The sequence below is a fragment of the Arvicola amphibius genome, chromosome 14 (genome assembly GCF_903992535.2).
Source record: "Arvicola amphibius chromosome 14, mArvAmp1.2, whole genome shotgun sequence".
In the NCBI taxonomy this organism is placed as follows: domain Eukaryota; kingdom Metazoa; phylum Chordata; class Mammalia; order Rodentia; family Cricetidae; genus Arvicola; species Arvicola amphibius.
In genome coordinates this window covers 19880022-19904590 of record NC_052060.1, presented here as the reverse complement: position 1 = coordinate 19904590, position 24569 = coordinate 19880022, and the positions used below count along the sequence as shown (strand labels likewise).

General features: G+C 41.1%; 1 protein-coding gene across 2 annotated transcripts in view; it reads right to left on the bottom strand.

Moving 5' to 3' along the window:
- Wdr47 (WD repeat domain 47) overlaps window positions 1–22755 on the bottom strand; it is a 51012-nt gene extending 28257 nt beyond the window's left edge. For both annotated transcript variants that reach the window (XM_038311236.1, XM_038311237.1), the window contains exons 1-4: window positions 22511–22755; window positions 8008–8174; window positions 5159–5242; window positions 3855–3939 (exon numbers count right to left, since the gene is read on the bottom strand). In XM_038311236.1, coding sequence (XP_038167164.1) covers window positions 3855–3939; window positions 5159–5242; window positions 8008–8165 — 327 coding nt within the window. In that variant the 5' untranslated portion in view covers window positions 8166–8174; window positions 22511–22755. The remainder of the gene's footprint in view (window positions 1–3854; window positions 3940–5158; window positions 5243–8007; window positions 8175–22510) is intronic.
- Between the last annotated feature and the right edge of the window lie 1814 nt (window positions 22756–24569).

Below are 24569 nucleotides of genomic sequence, written 5' to 3'. Positions count from 1 at the left end.
ACACATGCATGCGCGCACACATACCATTCACACAAAAATAAACAGATGAAACTTCCTAGGGCTTGAGATACAGCTCAGTTGGTACAGTGCTTGTAGATGGACGGCAGGCCGCTTCCCGGCCGCCTGGCTAGCTTATGCCCCGAAATAACAACACACAAATTGTACTTTTTTAAACACTGCTTGGCCCATTAGCTCTAGCCTTTTATTGGCTAATTTTTACATCTTGTTTTAACCCATATTTAGTAATCTGTGTAGCACCACGAGGTGGTTTGCTTACCAGGAAATATCTTAACTTGCGAATGTCTCGGAGAGGAGAGTCATGGCAGCCGCCTGAGGTGTCTGCCTGACTCTGCTTTCTTTTTCCCACAATTCTGTTCTGTCTACTCCGCCTACCTAATTTTCTGTCCTATTAAAGGGCCAAGGCAGTTTCTTTATTAACCAATGAAAGTAACACATAGATGACCCTCCTCCATCAAGTACTTGCCTGAGACACGTGAGACACTGGGTTTAATCCCCTGTACTAAAATAACAAACTTTTTAAATTTAACTTTTAATTAACTTGTTAATCCAAATGTATCATATAGTATTGAACTTAAGTCATAAAACCAAGCATTTCATTAAAAAAAAAAAAAAAAAAAAAAACCTGGAAGCCAGGGCATGATGCTGCTGCCCATAAACTCGACATTTAGGAGACTGACCATCAGTTGAAAGTCAGTTCGGAGACAGGGTGTGGGATTAAAGCCATGTCCACTAGGGAGGCGGAGGCAAGCAGATTTCTGGAGTTCGAGGACAACCTAGTTTAAATAGTGAGCTGCAAACCAGCCAGAGCTACAAAGTGAGACTCTGTCGCAAACAAACAAATAAATGACCTCAATTTGATCCCTGGAACCCAGATGGTAGAAAAGGAGTCCTGCAAGCTGTCCGCCAACCTCCACATACTTTCACCATGGAGTGTATGACACCCTCAATAAAATAAATAATAAAGATGTTAAAACATTGATGAACTCTGAAAATGTTGAAGATGTGCTACATCCTGCAATATAAAATATTTAGCCAAGATTTAATCCCTTACATAAAAATGAGAAGCATCAGGGGGCAGAGGCAGGAGGGATCTTTTTTTTTAATTGATTTTTATTGAGCCCTGTTTTTTTCTCTGCTCCCCTCCCTCTCAACCCTTTCCCAAGGTCCCCATGCTCCCAATTTACTCAGAATATCTTGTCTTTTTCTACTTCCCATGTAGATTAGATCTATGTGAGTCTCTCTTAGTGTCCACATTGTTGTCTAGGTTCTCTGGGATTGTGAGTTATAGGCTGGTTTTCTTTGCTTTATGTTTAAAAACAACTTATGAGTGAGTACATGTGATAATTGTCTTTCTGGGTCTGGGTTACCTCATTCAAAATGATGTTTTCTAGCTCCATCCATTTGCCTGCAAATTTCAAGATGTTGTCATTTTTTTCTGCTGTGTAGTACTCCATTATGTAAATGTACCACATTTTCCTTACCCATTCTTTAGTCGAGGGGCAGTTAGGTTGTTTCCAGGTTCTGGCTATGACAAACAATGCTGCTATAAACATAGTTGAGCACATGTCCTTGTGACATGGTTGAGCATCCTTTAGATATATACCCAAAAGTGGTATTGCTTGGTCTTGAGGAAAGTTGTTTCCTAATTTTCTGAGAAATCACCACACTGACATCCAAAGGGGTTGTAGCAACGCAGAAGTGTTCCCTTTTCCCCACAACCTCTCCAACATAAGTTGTCATCAGTGTTTTTTATCTCGGTCATTCTTACAGGTGTAAGATGGAATCTCAGAGTTGTTTTGATTTGCATTTCTCTAATGACTAAGAATGTTGAACATTTCCTTAAGTGTCTTTCAGCCATTTTAGATTCCTCTGTTGAGAATTTTCTGTTTAGGTCTAGACTCCATTTTTTTTATTGGATTATTTGTTCTTTTGATGACCAATTTCTTGAGTTCTTTGTATATTTTGGAGATCAGACCTCTGTCTGATGTGGGGTTGGTGAAGATCTTTTCCCATTCTGTAGGCTGTCGTTTTGTCTTGTTGACCATGTCCTTTGCTTTACAGAAGCCTTTCAGTTTCTGGAGGTCCCATTTATTAATAGTTTCTCTCAGTGCCTGTGCTATTGGGATTCTATTTAGGAAGTGGTTCCTGTGCCAATGTGTTCAAGTGTACTTCCCACCTTCTATGAGATTCAGTGTAGCTAGCTTTATGTTGAAGTCTTTGATCCATTTGGACTTGAGTTTTGTGCATGGTGATATATATGGGTCTATTTTCATTCTTCTACATGTTGATATCTAGTTATGCCAGCACCATTTGTTAAATATGCTTTTTTCCATTTGATATTTTTTGCTTCTTTATCAAAAATCAGGTATTTGAAAGTGTGTGGATTAATATCCAGGTCTTTGATTCGGTTCCATTGTTTCTCCTGTCTGTTTTTATGCCAATACCAGGCTGTTTTCAGTACTGTAGCTCTGTAGTAGAGTTTGAAGTCAGGGATTATGATGCATCCAGAAATTCTTTTATTGTGCAGGATTGTTTTGGCTACCCTAGGTTTTTTGCTTTTCCATATGAAGTTGAATACCGTTCTTTTGACGTCTGTGAAGAATTTTGCTGGGATTTTGATGGGCATTGCATTAAATCTGTAGATTGCTTTTGGTAAGATTGCCATTTTTACTATGTTAATTTTAACTACCCAAGATCATGGGAGATCTTTCCACTTTCTAGTGTCTTCTTCAATTTCTTTCTTCAAAGATTTAAAGTTCTTGTCATACAAGTCTTGTTTGGTTAGAGTTACTCCAAGATTATTTTATGCTATTTGTGGCTATTGTGAAGGATGGTGTTTCTCTGATTTCTTTCTCAGCCCATTCATCATTGGAAGGTTACTGACTTTTTTTTTAAGTTAATCTGTATCCTGCTACATTACTGAAAGTGTTTATGAGTTGTAGAAGTTCCTTGGTAGAATTTTTGGGGTTGCTTATGTAAACTATCATATCATCAGCAAATAGTGAGAGTTTGACTTCTTCTTTTCTGATTTGTATCCCCTTGATCTCCTTTTGGTGTCTTATTGCTCTAGCTAAGACCTCAAGAACTATATTGAATAGATATGGAGAGAGTGGACAACCTTGTCTTGTTCCTGATTTCAGTGGGATCGCTGGGAGTTTCTCTCCATTTAGTTTGATGCTGGCTGTTGGCTTGCTGTATATGAGGCAGGAGGATCTTACAGAAGTTTAAGGTCTTCCTCTGCTATAAGCCTTTTCCAAGCCAACCTGGGCTACATGGGAACCTGTCTTTTTTCTTTTTTAGGTGCATGAGTGTTTTGCCTGAATGCATATATGTGTACCACATGTGTGCTCAGTGCCCCCGGGAGGCCAGAACAGCGTGTTGAACTGGAACTGGAGTTGCAGATGGCCATGAGCCATCATGTAGACGTTGGGAATCAATCTCGGAGGCCCTCTTTTTAAATAAGCGAGTGCATAGAGAGATGGCTCTATAATCCTTCCCCAGCAGAGGGTAACTGAGGACACCCTTGGGAGCACTCTCCCTCCTCCGTGTGTACACACATGGGTACAGCTCACACCATACACACACAAATCTGGTCTAACCTACCTGAAAGGAGAAGAATATACTCTTGAAGTGGTCCTACAGCACCTTGATTTAGATCATGGAGCAAGTTTAAAAGAACTATAGATTAATAGGACCACAACTGCAAAACTACAGATCTTGCTTCATCACAGCTCACAGAACTTTGAAAACTCATGATAATAACCTTCTGGTTTAGTGAATAAAATAACTGAAAGCAAGACTAGGGCGCAAACCTTCAGGAATAAAAATCTTACATGCTGGGGCTCATCTTCTGCAGACATTGCATTGTTAACACACAAAGCTTCTAGAAACTTCTGCTTGAGGATAATATAACGAAACCTAAGAAAGAGGAAACATTAAAATGATTAAAAAGTTGAATGATCTCATCCGCAGTCGCATACATCTGTAAATTCTGACTCAGGAGGGCAGATAAGGAGGAACATGAGAAGACACTATCTTGAAGAAACCTCAGCTTCTGAAACACAACAGGCAAAGTTTGATTCCTGCAGAACTGCAGACTAAGCCCAGGATTCTGCATATGCCTGGTGCATAATCTTTTTTGTTTGCTTGTTTGTCTGTATTTTTTGATACAGGGTTTCTCTGTGTAACCCTAACTGTCCTGGACCTCACTTTGTAGACCGGTCTGTCCTCGAACTCACAGAAATCTCCTGTCTCTGCCTAGGAATGCTAGGACTAAAGGTGTGTGCCACCTCTTCCCAGCACCAGGCACACATTCTATCACTGAGCTAGAGCAACACTCCATTTTGTTTTACAAATGATCAAATTGGCCAGCAAGATGGCCCCACAGGTAAAGGTGCTTGCTAACACACCTGAAGACCTAAGCTTGAGCCCCAAACCCCAACATGGTGGAAAGATAAAATCAGTTCTTATAAGTTGTCCTCTGCTCTCTACATGTACACTATGGAAAGCAGGTGTGCACATATATACACATACAATTACATGTTTTAAAAGGTATCAATTATTATTTTAAAATAAACCTAAAAACCATAATTTTCTAGTATCTGACAAATGAACTCAGAAGTTACTCTAAGTAAAACTGGGCTCTGGAGAGATAGCTCAGTGGTTAAGAGCACTTGCTGTTCTTGCAAAGGACCTGGGTTCAGCTCCCAGAAACTACATAGACACTCACAACTTTTCTAATTCCAGTTCCAGGGGATCTGGCATCCTCTTCTGACCTCCAAAGGCACCACAAACACACACACACACACACACACACACACACACACACACACACACACACACACATGGTTACAGTAAGAGAATAAGGGCCCAAATTACTGCTGACTGCTCATTGAACAATGAAGGCCAAGAGGGAGCAGGAAGACATCCTTGAAGCCTGTGCTGATATCTCTTTGCAACATACTACCGACTAAGTAACTCTGCATTTCAGACTTGCAAAGACTTCAAGAACTCTAACTATGTAATGTATCCTACGGATGCAGTGTGCTGCTTCATAGGAAGGCTACATTAAATGTATTTATTGTTCTGCTAGGCTGCTACCAATGACAAGACACTAAAGTTTAAAATAAAATCCTACCTTTTTTTGTCAAATTTTTCCATACATTCTAGAGGCTGAATGAACTGAAGAACTTCATCCCATTGACCATCAAGAATTAGCTGCCTAAATAAAGAAAAACCCAGAATGCTAGTCAATTCAGGTCACACTAACAGCTGATAGAACAGATGACAAAACAGATATTAAAGCAAATAATGAGATTGACCTGATTCCTCAAACATTAGAGTATTATTTTACAACAAAAATTTCTCAATATTGGATTTATGATAACAGTAAATTTTTAAAAAGGATAGGCAGAAGGACTTTTATAAGATTACCAACATTTTACTTAAAGACTACTAATAACCAATCAATACATGTCGCAGTAGTTTTTACAAAGAAATGGTTTTTTTTTAATTGATTCTTATTGAGCTCTACATTTTTCTCTGCTCCCCTCCCTGCTTCTCCCCTCCCCTTCAACCAAGGTTCCCATGCTCCCAATTTACTCAGGAGGGCTTGTCTTTTTCTACTACCCATGTAGATTAGATCCATATATGTCTCTCTTAGGGTTAAAGGAATGTTTTAATCTCAAAAAGGGAGAAAGGGCACAATTTCAAAGGTTAGATCTTTAAGATGAATACATTAATTTATTTAATAAAAACTTTCTATCCTGTAATTCTTTCCATTTCACCTCAGACCAGAAAATTCTATCACAAGCCAGCAGGCTCCTGGAGAGGACTCAGGGAACAGTACTAAGTTCCAGAGGTATCAACACTTGAAAGACAACAGCAAGCCAAGTATGGTGGAGCAAATCTTTAATCCCAGCTCTTGGGAGGCAGAGGCAGGTGAATCTCTGAGTTTGAGGACATCCTGGTCTACAGAGCGAGTCACAGGACAGCCAAGGACACACAGAGAAGCCCTGTCTCAAAATAAGAGGAGGAGGAGAAGAAAGACAAGGGTGAAAGAGCACAATCTCCAGCACTGTGTAGTCCCTGAGGTTAGAGGACCACAGCATGGGTGCAGAAAGTACAAGTGTAATACACCACAGCTCATATAACAAACCTTTGCTTCTCCTTTCAGCTCCATGTTCATAATTAGGAACAGTGCATTTCTTTCAAGAATATACAGTCCTTCTCAAGGATATTTGGAATCATTAAAATAAATTGTATTTCTATCTTAGAGCTTTTCTTTTCCATGCAAGCCAGTTTGGGATATATTCAGTTTTCCACTGTGGCAAAAATGGCAATTTCCCTTGCCTTGAAAATCCCTCCTGCTAAGAATTGTGCCCTAGAAAAATAATTCAAAATACAGAAAGTCCCATATATAAAAACTGTTCAATAGAGTAGTTAAGAAAATTAGAAACGGGGGCTGGAGAGATGGCTCAGAGGTTAAGAGCACTGGCTGCTCTTCCAGAGGTCCTGAGTTCAATTCCCAGCAACCACATGTTGGCTCACAACCATCTGTACTGAGATCTGGTGCCCTCTTCTGGTGTGCAGGCATACATCAAGGCAGAATGTTGTATACATAATAAATAAATAAATCTTTAAAAAAAAAAAAAGAAAAAAAGAAAATTAGAAACAATGATCTAAAAATGGGTGAAGCATTAAGAGACTAAACTGAAAAGTTTTAACATATATATTTGAAATCACAGAGAATTCTTGTGATACAATTTTTTTTTTTTTTGACAGTCTAGCTCTGGCTGTCCTGGAACTCACTATATAGATCAGTGGTTCTCAACCTGTGGGTCTCAACTCCTTTGGGGTCACATATCAGGTATCTTGCACATCAGATATTTACATTATGATTCAAAACAGTAGCAAAATTACAGTTATGTAGGAACAACAAAAATAATGTTATGGTTGGGGGTCACTACAACATCCGAAACTGTAATAAAAGGTTGCAGCATTAGGAAGGTTGAGAACCAGTAATGTAGACCAACCTAGCCTGGAACTCACAGAAATCTGCCTGCCTTTACCTCTCAGGTGTTGGGACTGAAGACATACACTACAATGCCTGGAAATTTTTCTATTTAAAAAAAAATATACACAAGATGGGCTGGAGAGATCATTCAGTGGTTAAAAGTACTGCCTGCTCTTCTGGAGGACCAGGGTTCAATTCCCAACACCCACACGGCAGCTAACAACCATCTCTAACTTCAGGTCTGGGGATCTGACACCTTCTTCTAGCCCTCACAGGTACCAAACATGCACATGGTACACAGACATACATTCAGGCATAACACAAATATGCATAAATAAAGCTTAACTATATTAAAATGTATACGTGCATGTATATAAATATATACATATATATGAATCACAATTGCTCCTAGGTAGTGGTAAATTTTCTTTATTCTTAATAATGAATATATTTCTATAATTTATTTTATGGCATTTGTTTCCTTGTACTCCTTATGCATATTTTAGAAATGTTTACCTTTCCAGTGCCTTGGATTTCTTGAGTACTTTTTTTTAATATTTATTTATTTATTTATTATGTATACAATATTCTGTCTGTGTGTATGCCTGCAGGCCAGAAGAGGGCACCAGACCTCATTACAGATGGTTGTGAGCCACCATGTGGTTGCTGGGAACTGAACTCAGGACCTTTGGAAGAGCAGGCAATGCTCTTAACCTCTGAGCCACCTCTCCAGCCCTCTTGAGTACTTTTTAAATTGCTATGATAACACTGTGACTCCAAAGACTATGCATGTTACCATTGAAAACATTTTACAGATCTGTTACTATACACTGTGAATATTCTATCATGAAATAAAAACCAATTATACAATTATACTTACAGTCTTTTATGAGCATATTACACATACCACCATATTAATGGTCTTCTTTGGAAGAGCTACATGTAAGCCTTGTAGTAATGATGTAACATACCTCAGGAAAAGCATATCATCTGAAAATAGGCCATTTATGACTCCACTTTCCTTCTCAAGAGCCAGCATACTAATATGAAGCTTCTTTGAATTCAAGAAATCCAAAATCAGCTTAATGATTTCCACCTCCTTCACATTCACGGTCTCTTCCGCCGTCATATTGCTAGCCTAAATAAATGAAAATAACAAAAAATTTAGTCTTACTGTTTTATGTGTAGGTTTAGTTGCCTAGAAATGACAATGTCACTTGGGAATTTTTAGTACATGTATTTCAAAGTAAAATTAACTATCAAAACTGAGCCATTCTTTAATGTGTTAAAAAATATAGCTCAGATATTTTAAAATTACTAATCTGTGAGAAATACACATTGGAGTGATGACAGATTAAATGATGAGGTCTGAGGCGTCTCAGAATAATCTAGCAGTAACAACATCAGGAGTGTCTAACACTCAAGACACTGTGCCACAATGCTGTCACCTACGAAGCCCATCTCAAGAATACCTCCCCTCTCCCAATTGAGTTAACGACAACAACAAAAAAAAATCATAATTTTAAGTAAGTTTACAATTTTTCACTGGGTTAAATTCATATACAACCTAGGAAACATGCAGCCTGTGGATCAAACATTGGTCACCCATGAATCATTTTGGAGTTAAACATAATAAGGCTCAACTGAAACATGCAATGTATTGGTAATTTCAGTGTTGTACTGGTAATATCAATTATATTTCAACACTTTAAAATTCCTTCGACTCAGATTAGATTAGTCATGGGTCTAAGGAAAACCAATTATCATTGTTATGCTAAAGAAACATAGCAATAAAATAACTCCTAACAATATTCTGCTGTACCTATCTATAGATCAGCGTCTTACTCAGTCATCAAGACAGAAGTTTCCTCTTGCAGCAGATGGAAACTAATACAGAGACCACAGCTCAACAACGTGCAAAGAACACTCAGTCACAAATGGGATGACTTCATCAAACCTCTCCCGCTGCAGGATCAGAGAACTATGCAAAGAGGAGGCTGAACAATTCCAAGAGCTAGAGGGGAAGAAGACACCAAAGGAAACAGTGCCTTCCAGACATAACAGTACTGACGCACATATGAACCCAAAGGCAGCATGCACTAGGCCTGCACAGGCCCAAGACAGATGGGGTCCCAGTGCTCAGAGGGGGACATGGACAAGGACTTCCATCCCTAACCGAGAAACTACCTCCAATTGACAACTGCTCGCAAAAGGAAAATTAGTTTTCTCCAACAGAGTCTCACTGGGTATATAAGCCACACTTAAGGGCAGGTCCCAAGCCCAGCAGGAGATGACCAACACAAAACAAACTCAATGATATTTCTGTAGAACTTTTTTGTCTCATATTGCTTTGTTTGAGCATTTTTAAAATCTTACTGGTCTTTTGCTTGTGTATTATGGTTTCCAATTTTGTGTTTTTATGGATTTTGTTTGTGTGTGTATTTCGTGCACATTTTCATTAAATTCTTGTTCGATTTTTTTTTATTTGCCTGTTTTCTCAGAGAGAGAGAGAGAGAGAGAGAGAGAGAGAGAGAGAGAGAGAGAGAGAAAGGAGATGTGGAGTTGATGCATAGGGAGGTGGAAATAATTCGGGAGATGTGGGAGAGGAAACTGTGATCAGAATATTTCATTAAAAAAAACTGTTTTCAACAGAAAAAACTAAAATTCCTCTCCCTAACACTTACCTATAATCTGTAAAGATACAACTTAATACACAGGCTATGAAAGCAGAAAGATTTACAACTCAGAGGACTAAAAGAACCATTAGATCCTCTCATTTTGTACAGGCTGTATACAACTGTACTTTTCAAATGTTAAAACACATAGGAAACACCCTGACAGATTACAAGAACATGGACAAAGGTAGCTCTCTTTTTGCTACATCTATGGTGAAAATGAAGAGCATTCTCAGCAATCAGACTGTCCACATTCCAGAAAATGTGACATCACACTGAAGGGGCGTGGTTACTGTAAAGGGCCCGGAGAGGAACCCTTCAGGAGGACTTCGATCACATCAACATCAAGCTGAGTTTCATTGGAAAGAAAAAGAAGAGGTTCTGGGTTGACGAATGGCTACTGTCTGAACTATCTGTGGTCATGATCAGAACAGGACCAAGAGTGTTACGCTGAGCTTCCATTACAAAACGAGGTCTGCACATGCTCACTTGCACAGCACTGTTACTATCCAGAAGAATGGGTCTCTGGTTGAAATCTGAAATATCTTGGATGAAAAATATGTTCTGTTTCTCAAGCCTAGATAATCCTTGAAGGAAATGATATTAAATTTGTTTCAATTCCATGGCTTTGAACCAACAAGTCACAACAGTTAAGAACAGGCCATCAGAAAGGTTTTGGATGGCCTCTGTGTGTCTGAAAAGGGAGCAGTGTAGCATGCTGATGAGTGAGACCTGAGTTACCCAGCTCCAGAAACAAGATCCCGGATCATAAGTACAATTTGGGAACAATAAAAGTAAAATACCTCTATTAAAGAAAACAAACTCGGGGGCTGGAGAGATGGCTCAGTGGTTAAGAGCACTGGCTGCTCTTCCAGAGGTCCTGAGTTCAATTCCCAGCAACCACATGGTGGCTCACAACCATCTGTAATGAGATCGGGCACCCTCCTCTGGTGTGCGGGCATACATGGAGGCAGAATGTTGCATACATAATAAATAAATAAATCTTTAAAAAAAAAAAAAAAAAAAAAAAAAAAAAAAAAAAAAAAAAACAGAAAACAAACTCATAGCAGGGCTGTCAATTTGGCTCAGCAATTAAGGTCCTTGCTGTCCAGCCTGACGACCTGAGTTCAATGCCCAGGACATACACAGTGAAAGGAGAGGAGATTTCTGGCAAGTTGTCCTCTGACTTGCATATTCTATGACATGCATTGACTCACACAGACACAAAATAAATATATATAAAAACTTCCTCACAGCAATGCAAGATTATCATGCTAATGGACTAGCTGCAAGAAACAGTCCTGATAACTAACAGAACTACCAGGAAGCATTCTTTCTCACAGGATCAAGTCATTCTAACCAAGCTCACAGAAACATAAGCACAAGCTTGTAGATAATCCAGTTCTGCTCTTCTCAATCTGTTAATTCTCTATTTCTTCATGAAGAGAAATGCAAATGTACAGCCAACGAGAATGTTCTCATCATCAATCAGCATACTGTTTGTTATACAGAGAAGCTTCATGGATAAGGAGAAGAGTGTGTTAAGATAATTACTTAAGGGGCTGGAGAGATGGCTCAGTGGTTAAGAGAATTGCCTGCTCTTCCAAAGGTCCTGAGTTCAATTCCCGAAAACCACATGGTGGCTCACAACCATCTGTAATGAGGTCTGGTGCCCTCTTCTGGCCTGCAGACATACACACAGACAGAATATTGTATGCATAATAAATAAATATTTTTTAAAAAGATAATTACTTAACTAAAAAAGAAATTTATAACCCCTGGCTAACCTACAACTCGTTATATGGACCAGACTGGCCTCTAACTCACAGAGATCTACCTGCCTCGACCTCCTGAGTGAGTGCTGGAATTAAAGGCATGCTGGACTTATTTATGTGTATGGTTTTCCTGCTTATATATCTGTGCACCATGTGCATGCAGTACCTAAGGACACCAGAGGAGGACATGAGATCCCTTGGATCCATCATGGAAATTGTCATGGGGGAGGGGGACACACGACCACAACACACACAGGACGGAACAGGACACAACACCACATATGTTCAACTAATGCTAGTTAAACAAACTTGAGATGCAAAAAATGTTAGGCAGTGGTGACTCACGCCTTTAAACCCAGCACTCGGGAGGCGGAGGCAGACAGAACTCTAAGTTTGAAGTCAGCCTGGTCTATACAGTTCTAGGACAGTCAAGGCTACACAGAGAAACCCTGTCTTGAAAAACAAAAAACAAGTCAGGCAGTGGTGGCGCACACCTTTAATCCCAGCACTTGGGAGGCAGAGGCAGGTGGATCTCTGTGAGTTCAGGCCCAGCCTGATCTACAGAGTGAATTCCAGGACAGCCAGGAGTGTTTCACAGAGAAACCCTGTCTTGAAAACAAACAAAAACCCAAAAGGAAAACAGAAACAAAATACAAATATACATGCATTCATTCATACATACATACATACATACATACCATATACTTCTAAGGCCATAAGAAGTTAGTTTTGTTTCCAACCTCTCTAATTTTTTTTAAATGCCATTCTGGTCCCTTGTAGAAGTCAATTCTAAAAACATCTTAGGTAGGCTTCCCAGCCTATGGTTACTTAGAAAAGAATTCACAAAGGAACAACAATAGGGTATATTCCACTGAAATAGGGGGAGGGATTTCAATGTCCGCAAATCCATTAATAAATGATAGCTTTTTTGAAGTCACAACATGTAATTCTATGTTTCTTAGGGATTTTCTTTTGAGAGGTAAATTTTTACTTCTATTTAATAACTAAACTAGGTGACAATTTTTTTAATATAAGAGAATAGGGGCTGAAGAGGTCACACAGTGATTTAAAACACCGGCGTGGGTAGTGATGGCACACACCTTTAATCCCAGCACTTGGGAGGCAGAGGCAGGTGGATTTCTGTGAGTTTGGGGCCAGCCTGGTCTACAGAGCAAGAGCCAGGACAGGCTCCAAAGCTACAAAGAGAAACCCTGTCTTGAAAAACCAAAAAAAAAAAAAAAAAAAGTACACTGGCTCAGCTGTGTATGTTTATCCTAGCATTCAGGAGGCAGAGGCAGGCAGATCTCTAAGTTCAAGCCCAGTCTGGTCCACAGAGTAAGTTCCAGGACAGGCTCCAAAGCAACTCAGAGAAACCCAGTCTTAAAAATCCAAAACAAAAAAAATTTCATGAAAAACTAGCTGCAAGCGGTAACATACTATAGTAAACTCAGCACTCAAGAGGCCACATCAGGACTACCGAGAATTTGAGGTCAGCCTGAGCTATCTAATTTGTCTAAGGCAAACTTGGGCTACACAGCAAGACAAAGTCTCAAAAGTAAAAATCAGGGCTAGCTTTCTAACCAAATATAAATAGAAATGACTTAACTGTTCCTTTGCAATGACGTTGCTTACTTAAAATACAGAATTGGAAAGAAGGAAAACATGGGCGGCTAAGAATGATTCAGAAGTTAAGGCGGAGGAAATTAGGATAGTAAAAAAAAAGTGCTTAGAGTTTCCTTTCTATGATTTGCATTTAATTTTTGTGATTTACTTCAACTATTTTAGAAAGGGAAAGCACATATTCTGGTGGATACTATAAAGTCTGGGATAATCAGAAATTTTGAATTTATAAAGTGAGTTAAATAAAAGAAAATAGATACTCTTTAAGTAATTTTTTAAAGATTTATTTATGTATAATGTATGTAGTGTTATGCATGCATGCACGCCTTGCGCCAGAAGAGGGCACCAGATCTCATTAAAGAAAGCTGTGAGCCTCATTGTGGTTGCAGGGAATTGAACTCACAACCTCTGGAAGAACAGCACAGTGAGTGCTCTTAACCTCTGAACCATCTATCCAGGTCTCTTTAAAAAATTTACCAAATGAAACTTCCCTTCTAACTCCAAAGCTTCATCATTCTGCTAATCACCCATAAACACGTGTCCTTTCATAATGCTGACAACCATCTTCTGATCACCAACTCACTTACCTTCCAGAACTGTGGATGGTGGTGACCCACAGAAACAGACTGTGGGGCTGAAGATGTGAACATAAAGGGTTTAGCTACCATGCAAGAAGCACTGGACCACATAAGCCAGGCATGGTGATGCAAACCTGCAACTCCAGCCCTCGGGAGGAAGAGGCAGGAAGACTGGGTCATCCTTGGTAACAGAGCAAGTTCAAGGCCAGCATGGCCTGCTCAAAATATAAAAAGGGGACCAGAGAACTGGCTCAGTACCTAAAGGCACTGACCATGAAACCTGAAACCCTAAGTTTGATCCCTGGGAATCCATGTCTTAGAAGAAGAAAGCCTACCCCCACAGGCTATTCTCTGACCTTCACATGTACACAATAACGTGCACACACAAATACACAACACACACCATAAACTTTTAAAAGCTAAAACAAGAAGAAACATATTATGCCCGGACATGGTGGCACACTCCTAAATCACAACAGTGGGATAAAGCTGGGGTGGGGTGGGGGAATTAGGGACAGACATGACTACAGACAATTGGGGACATAACGAGACAAATGATGCTTAAAGCCTGGTACTACTTTAAGTAGCTACAGAAATAAAGTTAGCATATACATATACCTAAAATGTCTCTCAAAAAAAAATACAAGGAATTGGCAATAATGGTTGTTTCCCGAAGACCTAGATAAGTAATAGAAATGGCTAGATGACTTTTACAATATACCTTGTTAAATCTTTTGAATTTTGTACCATTACAAATATTAGCCAGGCAGTGGCAGTGCACACCTTTAATCCCAGCTCTCGGGAGGCAGAGGCAGGTGGATCTCAGTTCGAAGTTAGCCTGGTCTACAGAATGAGTTCCAGGACAGGTTCCAAAGGTACACAGAAAAACCCTGTCTCAGAAAACAAAAACAAATAAAACAATATACATTCAAAAAATGTAAATGTGAGGCTAGAAAGAAGGTTCAGTAGTTAAGAAAGCTTGTTACTCTTCCGGAGAACCCAAGTCCCAGTTCCTAGTATCTACATCAGTAGCTCACAACCACTTGTAACTCCAACTGTAGAGTACCCAACTTCTTCTCTGGTTTCTGCAGGCAACTGCATACATGTGGCACACATGTATTTATTAAATTTCACACATGAAATTTATTAAAACATAAAAATTTCTACACAAAGTTGAGTTTTGCACAAACACACAAGTATGGTAATCCCAGGCCTTGAGGATTTTCAGTAAGTAGATGGCAAGCTTAAGGCCAGCCTAGACTACATTAAGTTGCAAGTTAACCTGAGCTATATAGCAAGATCTTATGTCAAAAAAAACCTTTTAAATAATAAAACATAAGCAAACAGTTATGCCAGGTATAGTAGCATATACTTTAAAAATAGCAGCACAGACAGAAGCAGGCAGATATCCGTGAGTTTGAGGGCAGCCCTACAGAGAGATTTCTAGGCCAGTCAAGGCTGTGTATTGAGACCCTCTCTCTCTCTCTCTCTCTCTCTCTCTCTCTCTCATACACACACACACAAACACACACACACACACACACAGAGAGAGAGAGAGACATGGACACACATGTGTGCATGCACACACACATATACACAAGAAAGAAAGACGAAGGAAGGAGCGAGAGAAAAGAGAGGGAGGAGGGAGGAACAGAGTGAGGAAGGAAGGAAGGAAGGAAGGAAGGAAGGAAGGAAGGAAGGAAGGAAGGAAGGAAGGAAGGAAGAGACAAACTGACAAAAGGAAACACCTTAAAAAAAACAACTTCAGATTCTGAGCCAGGCATGGTGACATGCATCTGTAATCCCAGCACTTGGAAGCAGAAGCAATTAATTCCAGGTCAGCTGGGTCTCCATAGTGAGTGCCAGTATAGTCAGGCACCTGCACACATAACCTTACCATACATATAACTAAAAATAAACCCTAAAAAAAAACAAATTAGTACATATATATTAAAGTAGTATTACTTCAGAGACATTTGTATCTTCTCATAATCCAAGACAACTTCTCACATTGGCACTGATCTATGAATATAGCAATATGTAATTAGGAATCATTTTTAGTATTGCTATGATCATTTAATAATAGTAACAGATTTTCCCCTAGGGCCAAAGACCTAACTAGCCATTACCAGGTACGGCCTCCATCTTATGGAGCAGACCTTAAGCCCAATCAAAAAGTAGTATGTTATCCCCATAACGTTTGTGCCACTACTGCACCAGGGGACTTACTTTGCAGGCAGTTCAGTTATAGCTCATAGCATTCACAGCTGGGTGAGAATAATGATTAATTTTTCCTCCAGTGTTGTTTATAATACCTTCCAGCAGCTTCCAGCTGAGCACCAGCTAGACTTCTCCATGCTCTGACTCAAGAAATGTAGTGTCTTCAGCAACAATGCCTTACTATCAAGTTGTGAAGGATAATATTGCATTGGCAATAGCTTGTAATGTTTGTGGGATCGACAGACCTCAACTGGCCAATGACTCATAAAGATGTAATCCATTCCTGGTACTGGGGGTTTTATTTGGTGGCATATTGTGTTTAGTTGGACTATTGTTCCCCTCATTATAAGGTAATGCTATGTAAACTCCTTTTATATGTATCTATTTTAGTAAACTTCTACTATAGCAGGCTTCCAGATGGCTATCTTTTTTTATCTTTTTATTTTTATATACATTGGTGTTTGACCTGCATGTCTTTGTGAGGGAGTCAGATCCACTGGAACTGTAGTTACAGGCAGTAGTGAGCTGCCGTGTGGGTGCTGGGAATTGAACCTGGGTCCTCGGCAAGAGCAGTCAATGTTCTTACTCACTGAGCCATATCCTCAGCACTCCCCCGAGGTGGCTTTCAAAAGGTTAGTGTTAGTTGTCCCTCCTCTACCCTGCCCTCTCAATCCCTACCCAAGTTGATCCTCTGGTTCTGATTCCCCCTTATCCTTTTATAACAGTATACTGAATTTCCCCTTCCTGGAAACATCCCACTTTCTATCAACTTAACCATTGTGAGTATTCTAAATGAAATGCACATATCTAAAGCTTAAAAACCAATATCCACATATGAGGAGAAAAAATGCAATGCTTGTCTTCCTGGATCTAAATTGCCTCATCCAGGACGACTATGGTGTTCCACATACTTGAGAAGCTGAGGCAGGACTATATGCTCAAACCTCAGCAATTCCAAGCAGTCTTATGAACACAGAAAGACTCCATTTCAAAGGATCATCATCATCTTACATAGCTCAGGCTGGTCTCAGACTTGAGATCCTCTTGCCTCAGCCTCCTGAGTACTGCAGATAAAGGTATGCACCCTGCCAGTGGGTTTCTGATATGAAAACAACTTTTAATTTTAAAATTAAAAACTTGGGGCTGAAGAGATAATTCAGCAGTTTAAAGCACACACCACTCTTGCAGAAGACCCAAGATCAGTTTCTGCACCCATATCCAATGAGTTACAACATGCTTGAACTCCTGCTCCCAGGGATCCAATACCCTCCTTAGGGCCACAAAAGGCCCTATATACACATATACGCATATGGCATGTGCACACACACACACACACACACACACACACACACACAGGAATAAAAGTAAAACTAAACCCTTCAAATTTTTAAATAAAATTTACAAATGAAAAAATTTTAAATTAGATCACAAAGGTTCTGTTCTATTCTTGAGCTGCAAACTAAAGCAGAATCCCCAAAACAAGATTAACTGCTTAGTTTACAATATATAAACACTGGGTACTATTCTTAGATCTTATGTATATTGTTAATAGAGCCTTACAAAACCATTCTTCACATCCCCTCCCTACTGGAAGATGCGCCTCTAAACACATGCAAATATGTCTTAATTAAAGCACATAGATTAGAACACAGTATTTTGGGTATGGTCTGGTCAGTAACGATATACAGTAAAACTAACACTTCTCACAACTGAGGCCATTTTACAATGAATGCACCAAAGGAAAAAAAAAACCTGCCTAATGTCATCACTTATTTGTGATCTACTTTTTGCATTACCTAAAGTTTCGTCACCAAGCCTCCCCCCACCACACACACTTTGAGGCATTATTATAGTCTAGGTTGTCCTGGAACTTGTTATGTAGACCATGCTACCTCCAAACTCACAGTAATCCACCGTCTCCCAAGTGCTGGAATTACAGCATGTAATTCTAACTGCTTTTTGAGACAGGATCTATATGAGATCCTATAGCTCAGACTGGCCTCAAAGTTGCTGTGTAGCAGAAGCTGGCTTTGAACTAATGATCTTTCTGACTCCACCCCAAGGGCTGAATTACAGATGTGTGCCACCATACCCTCCTCCCTTTTTTTTTCTTTCTTTTTTTTTTTCTTTTTCCAAAGTTGAGGACAGAATTCCGGGCCTTGAGCTTACTAGGTAAGTGCTCTACCACTGAGCTAAATCCCCAACAATCCCCCCCCCCACCGACAACTTTTCTTAAAATTGATAAACAAAACTTACTTAGTTCTATCCCTTTGAAATAACCTTTGAAAAACTGTTAAAACCAGAAGTTGAGAGAGCTCATCAGTTAAGAGCATCTACTGCTTTTATAGAGGGACTAAGTTCAGTCCCCAGGACCAGCATCAACATCAGACAGCTCACAATCACTTAAACTTCAGCTACAGGGGAACCTCTGGTCCCCCTGGGTACCAGCCCTAAGAAGCACACACCCCTACTCAAATACATACACATACACACACACACACACACACACACACACACACACACAAACGTTCTCCCTCTCCCCCTTCTCTTCCCCCTCACCTTCCCCCCCTCTTAAATTTTTTTTTGTAGCTCTGACTGTACTGGAACTCACTTTGTAGACAGGTTGGACCTGAACTCACAGAGATCAGCCTGCCTCTGCCTCCAGAGTGCCAGAATTAAAGGCATGCGCCACCACACTAGGCTAATTAAATAAATCTTTAAAACAAAAACATTTAACTAGTACTAGCGAGTTGCCTCAGTAATTGCCACCAAGCTCAATGACCTGAGTTTGATCCCAGGACCCATATTATGGAAAGAGGGAGCCAACTTCTTCAATTTGTCCCCTGCATATACACTGTGCATGCACACAAAGTAAGTAAATAAATGTAACTGAAAGTTTTAAACATATATTTAAGTATTTTTTACGTGTTAACACCAGTCTGCATACATCAGATACAATGTTAAGTCACTATGGTGAACATGAGAATAACACACACGCAAACACATGTACACTTGGTTTTAAAACAGTGTGATTTTTTTTTCCAGACAGGGTTTCTCTGTATAGCTTTGGAGACTGTACTGAAACTCACTCTGTAGATCAGGCTGGCCTCCAACTTACAGAGATCTGCCTGCCTCTGCCTCCCGATTAAAGGCAGAAGCCACCACCACCCAGCTCAGTGTGATATTTTATAAAGAACATGAAGTACAGAGTACACGGGCATAAAAATATTCTTTTTAAATTTTGTATTTTATTATTTAATTTATCATTGTTTTGCCTGCATGTATGTCTGTGCACACCACTCAGGCACCTAATGCCTACAGAGGTAAGAAGAGGGTGTTAGATCCCAGAGCTGGAGGTTTAGATGGTTGTAAGCCACTATATGTATGCTGGGACTTGAAGTCAGGTCCTCAAAGAGCAGCCAGTGCTCTTAGCCACAGAACCATCTTTCCAGCCCCAAACTATTAGTCTTTGAAACTACGCAGAAGTATCTAACAGAAGACTTTCTGTTAGATACTTCTATACATTATCTATCTATATTAGTCCTTGTGCCCCTGTGATCATCATTTTACAGGGGATTACACTTAAATGCTCAGGAGTAAAATTTACCTCTAGAGAAAATAAGTACATGGCCCAGATGAAATGGTCAATCTATCTAAACCAGTGGTTCCCAACCTTCCTAACACTGTGACCCCTTAATATAGTTCCTCACATTCTGGTGACCCCAACCATAAAGTTATTTTCATTGCTACTTCATAGTGTAATTTTTTTACTGTTATGAATCTTAATGTAAACATCTGATATGCAGGATATCTGATATGTGACCCCTGTAAAAGGGTTGCACGAACCCCTCAAAGGGGTCAAGACCTGCAGGTTGAGAACCACTGACCAAGCTGCACATTTCCCATTACAGTACTCTTAACTTTTTACAGGGCTTTAAAATAGAAGGAAAAATTAGAATTTAAGTGATGGTGAACCTTTCAAAACCTTAAAAATAACAAAACTGAAATCTGGCTTTTTTCCTGGGCTATGTGAGAACTTGCCATTCATTAACTAAGCTTCTTTAACTTTTATACTTAAGGACAGAAGAAACTAAACTCAGCTGAGAGTTTATTTGGCGTCAGTGAACTCCAACGGGAAATCTACTTTGAAATCTCTAAATGTTATCATGAAATTAGTGTTAATATTGCCTTCCCGCTGTGTCTTTGTTTTGCACAAACACGTCCAACTCTTCACGGGAAATTCAGGACACCTTCCTGTGCCACTTGCATGCATACAGATCAGTTTCTTGGCTACTGAAGCTTATTCATGCTTTATTTCATTTCTGTTGTTCTGGGGATCAAGCCCAGGGTTTGTGGAAACTATAACAGTATCTGTCACTGAACTACACACCCAACCTGAAATGGTGTCAACACCTGAATTTTTAAAAACTTAAGTCTGAGGGAATAAAGCTATGTCTTCATTAGTCAAGAACTGGTGAATCACGGTGAGGATTATCCAGTGCCAAACATAACTCAAGTTATTAGTAACAGCCTGATTTGCAAGAAAGCATCACTAACCCTTACATACAAGAAGAAAATAGCCTTACACCTACGTCACCATATAAGCAAGAAAAATTTTTTAAAAAACTCTACCAAGAATGGAAATACACCTCAAGTGTTCCCATAATTCCTTTTAGCCCCTGTAATAAATAAGGTCCTAGGACTAGAAATGTTAAAAAGATTGCAGAGAAAATGGTAATGATCCTTGTCTGTGTCCCTTTTAATAAGAGGTGGTCAATAGATGCCTTAATGTTGTCTCAAGTGCTTGCAAATAAACTGTTCTCAACATCACAGTCCCTCTCAGACTTCAACACCAGGCGTTACTCCTATATTACAGAACAAGAAAGAAAACAAGGTCAGTGATTGGATACGTATCTCTTCCAAGACTGTGATTACAGTAGCAAAGAAAGAGAAGCCTAAATCCAGGCAACATGATTTCTAGGCAACTGAACTGCCAAGAAAAACTGGACATTTTTCTTATTTTGAAATGTTTTTCAAACTGTAGCATATACTAACCAAGTCATATGGTGTCCATTCAGTGAGAAGTTATTTCACAAACAGCAAAAGAGACTGCACAATTATGTAACTGAAAATATTGGTTAGTGCTCTTACTCTCCTATGATACATTCCTACTACTGATTTTCATAAAAAGGGACAAAAACTAGGAAGTGACATGGTGGGAAATAAGTTAAATGTCACACACACACACACACACACACACACACACACAATAATGGCACCCCAAATCAAGGAGTTTATGTTGTGGTTGCTTTACCTATGGGTTATTTAGTTGTCTTTCCCATTTATGTGTTATATTGCTGTTGGAAGCAATGTACCTTCCTCCAAATACTAATGTATAATGATTCATTACATCTCCCTTATAATGAGACCTCCGGAATGTGTCAAATAAAGGAAAACTGGCTCCTCGGCGGTTCTCCTTTCTAGTAAAATGTAAAGAACATATGCCAGCACTTGAGACAAAAACAAAACAAAAAACAAAAAACTGAACCTGTATTTTCTGTGAAAAAGATTTACAGCCCTTTTAAACCTGTATGTTAATTTCTGTGTCATTAACTTTTTTATAGCATTCTATGAACTCTACAACAAAGGGGGAAAACTAAGTGTCAGGATTTCAACCGATGAATCTGGGTGGAACAAAGACTTCTCCTTTCATTATGCAGTGAGAACCAAGTTGCCAAAAAAAAAAAAAAAAAAAAAAAAAAAAAGGAAACCAGAAGCTCCCCTCAGACATCATTCGTAGTTGCTAATTGCATGACTGGATGTATAGGAAAAAAAAATCATCAGGTCAAATACTACCCCTGCCTACCTAGGTCCCTACTCCTTTGCCAAAGGCGTCGTCCCAGAGCTAGAGTCCCAATCTTTTTCTCCCCAATACAGCTAAGAGGCTTAACCCTTTGAGTTCCACAACCCCCCTCCGGTGTCCTTTACGCAGGCGCCCCCCCGCCCCGCAGCACAACCCGCGTTCGAAATTCAGACGGTGCCCCTGTCACCACCCTCCCAGACTCCCCGAAGGCCTGCTCCTAGAGACCACTGACGTCAGAAAGGGCAAACCAGGACCCCCCCCCCCCGTGTCTTCCCCCGAGCCCCGCCACTCCCTACCATTCGCCGAGCCGGGAAAGGAACAAGAGCGCAGCCCTCGATCTCGTTCCAGCCCAGCACAGGGGCCAGGCAGATGCAGCGCAGTCAGCCCGCCTCGCTTCCCTCAGCAGCGGCGGCGAGGTGGGTACACCATGCCAGGGCGAGGCGCATCGCTCCGCCGCCGGAATCGGGCTGGCAACGAGGGGAAGGTGTGGTCCAGGAGCGGCGGCCTGGAGAGGCGGCCTGGCGGGTCCCAGGTCCTGTCCCCTGGCCACCCGGGCCTCACCCGCGACCCATCTACTCGCCGTCGCCACCCGAGCCTACCCCAGACACCCCTCCCGATCGCGACCACCAACCCAGGGGGGCCGTGGGGTCTGCGCCTCATCAGGCTCGTGACAGGTGGCGACGGGTGACCATGGCAACCCACGGTGCCCGGCGGCCCGCCCCCGCCTTCTGGAATCCACTCACCTGAGGGCTCCGGGCGGAGCCGGCAGAAGCGGCGGAGGGAAAGGCGGTCGAGAGGCCGGCGGCCGGAGCCGCGAGGCAGCCGATCCCCCGGCTGAGGCGCGAGCGCGAGGGCGGCGGTCGGGGCTGAGCAGCCCGCACGTCAATCCATCAGCTCGGCAGCCGGTCCCCGTCGCGTTCGCCTCAATCCCGCCTCCGACCGCTCAGCTCCGCAGACTGCGGTTGTCAAGCGCCGCTGGAGCCGGGCTCCAGCCGCCAGCTGCAGCCAATCACTGCCCGTCCCTGGGGCCGTCTCAGGACCCCTCCTCTCCTCGCGGGGCGGCTAGGCAGGTGCCTGCGCAGAAGAGACTCGGATGGGCCGGCCAGGGAGGATAGGGCGGGGCCTGCGGGCGGGGCCTAACGCGAGGGCGGGGGGGAGAGGGAGTGCAGGAACTGAGACTGGGCCGGAGGCTCCTGGCTCCCAACTTCTATGCCCTTAAGGATTTGGAGGTGCCGGTAAGAGGATGCAGGCCCTGAACCATCGGGTGTCCCAAAATAGCGTGGACAGGTGTGGTGGTGTGAATGAGAATTATCCCCATATACTCATACATTTGAATGCTTGGTCCCCTGTTAGTGGACTGTTTGGGAAGTGGTTCTCAACCTGGGGGTGGAAGGACTCTTTTACAGGGGTCGCATATCAGATCTCCTGCCTATCAGACATTTACATTATGACTCATAACAGTAGCAAACTTATGAAGTAGCAATGAAAATAATGTTATGGTTAGGGTCATCACAGCACGAGGAAGGTATTAATGGATCACACCATTAGTAAGGTTGATAACCACTGGGTTAGGAGGCGAGGACTGCTTGGAGGAGGTGTGTCTCTGGCTGGTGGACTTTGAGGGTTCAAAAGCCCAGACCATTCCTAGTTAGTTCTATGTCTGGTGCTTGTGAATCAGATGTAAACCTCTTAGCTACATACAGCCTGCCACGATATCATGACTTACCCTCTGGAACCCTGAGCCCCAAAATAAAATGCTTTCTTTTAAAGTTGCCTTGGTCATGGTGATTTGACACAGCAATAAAAGAGTAACTACACAACAGGTCTGACGCTTCCAGATGTAGAAGACCTCTGTGCACTTCATATATATTATATATATATATATACAATAGACATATACACTATATATACATATATATTGACTTCCACTGTTCCACTGTTATTCTACTTAATATATATATATATATATATATATATATATATATATATATTTTTTTTTTCCGAGACAGGGTTTCTCAGTGTAGACTTGGCTGTCTTGGAACTCCCTCGAATTCAGAGATCCACCTGCTTCTGCCTCCCGAGTGCTGGGATTAAAGGCATGCACCACCACTGCCCGGCCAATAATTTATTAATAAAGGTTAAATTAAATAAATCTTGCATCCTCTTCTCCATACTCTACTTCTTTCCATGAAATCTTAGCATCTTGTCTGTCCCCTTTCAGTTTCTTTTATTTATTTTTGTCTTGTTTTGTTTTTCGAGACAGAGTTTCTCTGTGTAGCTTTGGTACCCGTCCTGGAACTAGCTCTTGTAGACCAGGCTGGCCTCGAACTCATAGAGATCTGCCTGTTTCTGCCTCTGAGTGCTGGGATTAAAGGTGTGCGCCACCACCTCCTGGCCCCCTTCCAGTTTCTTAAAATGTAAAGCTAATCCTTCCTTGAAGCACTTCTCGGGGTCACTGTTTTGCCTGCTCTTTTACTTACAGCAGGAGCCTCGCTCCTACAATACTTGTGTTGGTGTTCTCCCAAATATATGATGCTCAAGGAGCTGGATTAAAGCTTCAGGATTGTAACAATATAGATAGAAGACACCCTTGGCATAATTTTGTCCAGCCAGGTGTCCAACACTTGGGAGGCAGAGGTGAGCCAATCTCTGTGAGATTTGGCCAGCCTGGCTTACAGTTAGTTAGGGGTAGAAAGTGAGACACCTCCATCTAAAAATAAAAAGTAACCAGTTTAAAAAAAAGCCAAATGACTCACAGATGACTTTGAGAAGCAAAGACCAGAGGACTGAGTTCAATGTCAT